The following is a 5,056-nucleotide window of genomic DNA, read 5'->3' as shown; positions in this document are numbered from 1 at the left end:
ATCCGCCCCCCCCCATCCCCCCCGCCAGCAGGGACAAAGCCGCGGGCGCCCTAGAGGTCAGTGAGGGGCATGGGGGGGATGCAGCATCGCTGGGATGGGGGGAAGGGGCTGTGCTTGACAGAGATGATCCTGTGGGGCAAGGAGGGCCAGCGGGGGAGGGAGTCATGTAATGATGCTCATAGCAGGGTGGGTGCCAAGGGGCACCCATCCCTGAGGGGGTTTGGGAGCCTGGTGGCCCAGGGTCTTCCCACTCCAAGCTGCTTGCTAGGGAGCAGGGACAGCAATTCAGCTGCCCCCAAGAGCCATGGACGGGGCATAAATGGAGGGAGGAATTACCTGCCCCTAATCCCATCCATGGCTCCATTGCTGCCCTGGGATGGGGGCCTGTATCAGTGATTCCTGCCCCGTTGCCACCATGGCAAGGATGCCAGGGGGCCCCTTTTGCCCTGGGCTTGAAGCTGTGAATTTGCAGTGGGGTAACATGGCTCTTGCTGCCAGTGCTGGTGCATGGCCCATGAGAGGCCTGACTCAGCTCCAGTTCCCCTTGTCTCGTCTCTCAGCACCCTTGTAGGGTGCTGGGACAGGACTGTGTGGCTTAGAGGTCTGTGGCCAGCCTGCATGGGTGGCACATCCAGCCTGGATGAGGGGTAACCCCATCAGTGGACATGCAGCAATGGTGCCACAGAGGCTTGCGAGACTGCCACAGGCTTTACTTCCAACGTTCAGCACAGCATGACCACCCCCGTTCCCCATCACCACCACTGCTGGGGGGTGGCAGAGCCCCAGTACCCCCAGTCCTCCTCCAGCGCTGTGCTTGGCACCAGAAGCTGCTGTGCCCGCAGGGATCTCAGCCAGGCAGGCTGGTTTGGGGGCCCCCAGCCCCTGGCTCCAGCGGTCCCGGCAGCAGGAGGGCTGGCGGGTGCCTGCGGACATCACTGCGGCAGGTACTGCTTGGGGTCCCCGGGGAAGGGCAGGGCGGGCGCCTGGTTGAAGTGAGCCATGAGGAAGATGCCAACAGTGCCACACACGAAGAGGGAGGCCATGATGATGAAGCAGACACGATCGATCACCCGTCCCACCAGGATCCACTCTTCACTCTCCTGCCGGTGGCATGAGGAGGGGGTTGAGGGCTGGCCCGCTGCCCCCCGTGCAGGTCCCTCTTCCCCCTGTCCCCGACTCACGCTGCTGAAGTCGTTCTGCTCCCGTGTGGCGTTGGCGATGTGGTTGCAGGCATCCACGCAGGCGCGGATCTCAGGACCTGCCTCCTCCAGGCTCTGGCAGAAGTCCTGGGCACTGCCGCTCTCCAGGCCACGTCCTATGGGCAGCAGAGCCAGCACAGCGGGCACCAGTGAGTGCCTGGCCACCTGGCACATTGCCCGGCCTCGCGGGGAGGTGCCAACCCCCCGGGGTGCTCACCAATCTTCTCCAGCACGGTTTTCATCAGCCCGTCCCTCTCCTTCTGCTTCTCGAAGAGCAGCTCGGTCCGGGCTTTCCAGAGCATGTACTCATCGGCTTTCACCATGAGCCCCAGGGAGCTGCGTCTCCGGGCGGCTCGCGGTGGCCCCGGTGTCTCCTCTGGCATGTGCATGCCCAGGTAGCGGGGCAGGAGGTGCAGGCACACCTGGGCACAGCGTCACCCACAGGGGCCTGACTCCCACCACCACCACCCAGGGCACCCAAATGGTGCGATCGGGTCCCTTTGCATTGCCTGGAGCATCCCTGTGGGGGTACCCTTGTGCCACCGGGATGCTGGGTGTGTTGGCACCTGCTGCTCACCAGTGTTTGGAGGGGTTTGGTGGCACAGTGTGGTCCCTTGGGGACATCTGGGGGGGTCCCTCTTTGTGCCAGGATTTGCACTCAGATGAAGGCATGCCCAGCACCCTGCTCTGCGAGGGACATGGCCTCGGTCCCCAAATACCCACCCCATTCCCCATGTATAAGGGGTAGGGGGATGATGGCGGGTACCTGGCGCACTCTCTGGGACATGGAGTGAGTGTTGGGCGTTCTCAGTGAGATGTTGAGGACGATGACAGCATTCACCACGATCACGACCGTCACCACCATGAGGAAGGTCAGGTACCTGGGGGAAGGGGGCATGGGGCCTCACGTGGGGCTGCTGGGTCACAGGCTATGGGCACGTAAGGTCCTTCTCAGTGCCCTCCTGGGCTGGAAACTGGGGACCGGCAGTGGGACACGGGCACGTAGTAGCCCTGTGCCAACCCCACCTGGGCTGGGGGTTATTTCTGCACCAAGGTCTTGTCCCTGGGCACTGGCTGCTGCACAGCACCCGGCAACCCCACTGGCACAGTGTGACAGCAGGGCTGGCACCCCCATCCCCATGCATCACTTACTTCCCGATGAGAGGCACAGCCTGGGAGGTCTCGGGCACCTTCTGGGCAATGAGGAAGAGGAAGACGGTTTGGGCCAGGAGGACATTGATGGAGACGGTGCATTTCTGCCCACCCGCTGCCAAGGAGGGGGGAAGGCAGAGGTTGGCATGGGGCAGTGGTGTGGGCATTGCCCTCCTTTGGCAAAAAGCCCCCACCCAAAAGCTGAACTGGCCAAGTCCTGCCACGAGGCTTTAATCGTGGGGTACCTGAAAATTCACACACACCTCCAAATATCACAGGAGTGGGTGAGAGATGGCACTGATGGTCCCCAAGCACAGAAAGGACAATGAGCCCTTCCTCGCCTGTTGCTTGCCCCCTCGCACATCCCTGTGCCCACTGTGGGCACGGCACCAGTGCGTACCTTTGGCGGGCAGAAAGTAGACCAGCACAGCCATGGCGGAGATGAGGACGCAGGGCACGATGATGTTGATGATGTAGAAGAGCGGCTTGCGCTGGATGATGAGGTAGAAGACGACCTGCTGGTACTGGATGTCATCTGGGGTGAAATGCTCTGAATTGATGATCTTCCGAGCGGGGCGGTGCTTGATGACCCATTCGCCATTCTCTGCCATGCAGCGGTACCACCTGAGTCCCACTGCCCCACCAGGGGCACGTGGGGCTGCCAGCCCCCCGGCCCGGGGGGGGAGGAAGGAGAGGGCTGCTGCTCTGTGTGGGCCCCGCGGGGCACCCAGGCTGGGCACGGTGCGGGGAAAGGTGCTAGAGCTGCTGGGGAGGGAGGTGAGCACCACAGAGTGTGCCAGGGTGCCTGGGCAAAATACCCCCAAAAGCTGTTGGAGGGGGCAGCTGGGAACATACGGGACACCTCGAGCCCCTTGGGGGCTCCCAGGGCATCACGTGTGGGGCTGGGGTCCCCCCATCTCCCTGCCCCCGGGGTACCATGGGGGGAAGCCGAGCGTGACACTGGGTGACAGCGTGCTGTTTTCCCCCGCTGTCTGCAGGAGCGATAGATTTTTCCCAATCAAGATCGCAGCTCGGGCCGGTAATGAAAAAATAAATCTCGCTGCCCAAAAAGCATTTTGTTCCTTCAATATGCAATTAAAATGTGATGGAAAACGTCATCGTTTGGCCGTGACAGATACGTTCCCAGCATCAATCAAGCTCCCAGGAGCGGTGCTCTCCAGGAGCGGCTGCCAGGCGGTGAGGGCCCCGAGCTGGGGGGGTTAGAAAAACAAATCTTTCCCACACTCCTGCTTCCACTAATAACTTAAGTGCCCATGTAATGGCAGGAGTTGCTAATAGCCCCTGCAGCCCTGCTTTTGGCAGCCACTGAAATAGCACCAGACTTGGGTGCTCCCTGTGGCGGGATGCTCTTGTGCCACGGGGGTGGCTGCGGTGTTACCTGTGAAAGCCTCGGGGTCGATGGAGATCCACTCCACGGTCTGCCCTCCTGCTTCCACTAATAACTTAAGTGCCCATGTAATGGCAGGAGTTGCTAATAGCCCCTGCAGCCCTGCTTTTGGCAGCCACTGAAATAGCACCAGACTTGGGTGCTCCCTGTGGCGGGATGCTCTTGTGCCACGGGGGTGGCTGCGGTGTTACCTGTGAAAGCCTCGGGGTCGATGGAGATCCACTCCACGGCCTGGCCTTCCTCCACTGTCAGCAGCAGGTTGATTTCATTGGCGCTGTACGTCTGGGACCTGGGGAGGGACGAGGGGGTGGCACAGGCTGGCATGCAGTGGGCTGGATGGGCCAAGGGTGCCAGTGAGGTACTGGGTCACGCTGGCCACCTCCAGCTCCGCTTTGGGGTGCTTGGCTTGGCCAAGGTGCCTCCTGCCACCAGTGGGGTGCCAGGGGACAGGTAGGTGGCACTTGTCTGCCCAGGGGCTCATTGTCCTGGGGCAAAAGTGGACATCCCATGTGAATCCCTTGTGTCCCAGCAGGACCTGCCGGATGGCCCCGGCCATGGTGCCCACGTGTGCCCAAACCGCTGCTCACTGGAAGACCATGGTGCAGTTCTGCCAGTCGAAGGGGAAATAGGTGACGTGGATGGCACAGGCGGCAGCCAGTAGATGCTGCCATCAGGGGACACCAGCACGTTGGTGTAGAGGGTGATTTCAAACGTCCCATCAATGCTGGGGGGGAAAGGGTGGGCTCAGTCCCAAACTGTGCCCGGGGGGCAGCTGCCACCCCCTGTGCGGGGATGAATCCCCATTGCCCCGTCACCTACTTGTTCTCCAGGACAATGTCAGGCAGCCAGACCATGGTGGAGGGCACCCGCAGCAGCTGGATGTTGTCGTATTTCTTGGGGTCCCATTGCAGGCGATAATCGGACCATTGCTGGGGGAAGGAGAACAAAGAGGGAGGGTCATGGCGCTCCCTGAGGCGGGGGAGCTTGTGAGCTGTCTGTCCCGTGCTGCCCCCAAACTGGGCTCAGCTGGGGGCACCCACAAAAGGGGGTACAGGTTACGGTGCCAGCCCTCCACAGGGTGCCACCCTGAGATGCAAATGTGGCCCGGGGAGGGTCCTGCCGGGAAATGGGGGGTCTCACCATCTCGATCCAGACGTTGGTGGTGAGGGTCTCCTCCCGCTCGTTCTGGCAAGGAAGGAAGGGGGAGATGGCTTTAGTGCCCTGCCCGCCTCTGCCCGCTGCCCCACATGTAGGGGCAAATCCCATCCCGCTATGGGGACCGGGGGGGTCTCTCACC

General features: G+C 62.0%; 1 protein-coding gene across 1 annotated transcript in view; it reads right to left on the bottom strand.

The window, feature by feature from the left end:
• Positions 1 to 699: 699 nt before the first annotated feature.
• LOC103922968 (acetylcholine receptor subunit gamma-like) overlaps positions 700 to 5,056 on the bottom strand; it is an 11,926-nt gene continuing 7,569 nt past the window's right edge. The window contains 11 exon segments of the mRNA XM_009331199.1: positions 700 to 1,100; positions 1,182 to 1,315; positions 1,417 to 1,621; positions 1,966 to 2,080; positions 2,352 to 2,466; positions 2,752 to 2,955; positions 3,951 to 4,048; positions 4,347 to 4,407; positions 4,410 to 4,483; positions 4,579 to 4,688; positions 4,900 to 4,944. Of these exon segments, the coding sequence (XP_009329474.1) occupies positions 933 to 1,100; positions 1,182 to 1,315; positions 1,417 to 1,621; positions 1,966 to 2,080; positions 2,352 to 2,466; positions 2,752 to 2,955; positions 3,951 to 4,048; positions 4,347 to 4,407; positions 4,410 to 4,483; positions 4,579 to 4,688; positions 4,900 to 4,944 (1,329 nt within the window). The 3' untranslated portion in view covers positions 700 to 932.

The sequence above is a fragment of the Pygoscelis adeliae genome, unplaced genomic scaffold (assembly GCF_000699105.1).
Source record: "Pygoscelis adeliae isolate BGI_AS28 unplaced genomic scaffold, ASM69910v1 Scaffold479, whole genome shotgun sequence".
In the NCBI taxonomy this organism is placed as follows: Eukaryota; Metazoa; Chordata; class Aves; order Sphenisciformes; family Spheniscidae; genus Pygoscelis; species Pygoscelis adeliae.
The sequence above is the reverse complement of the archived record's forward strand: the minus strand, read 5'-3'. Positions and strand labels throughout refer to the sequence as shown.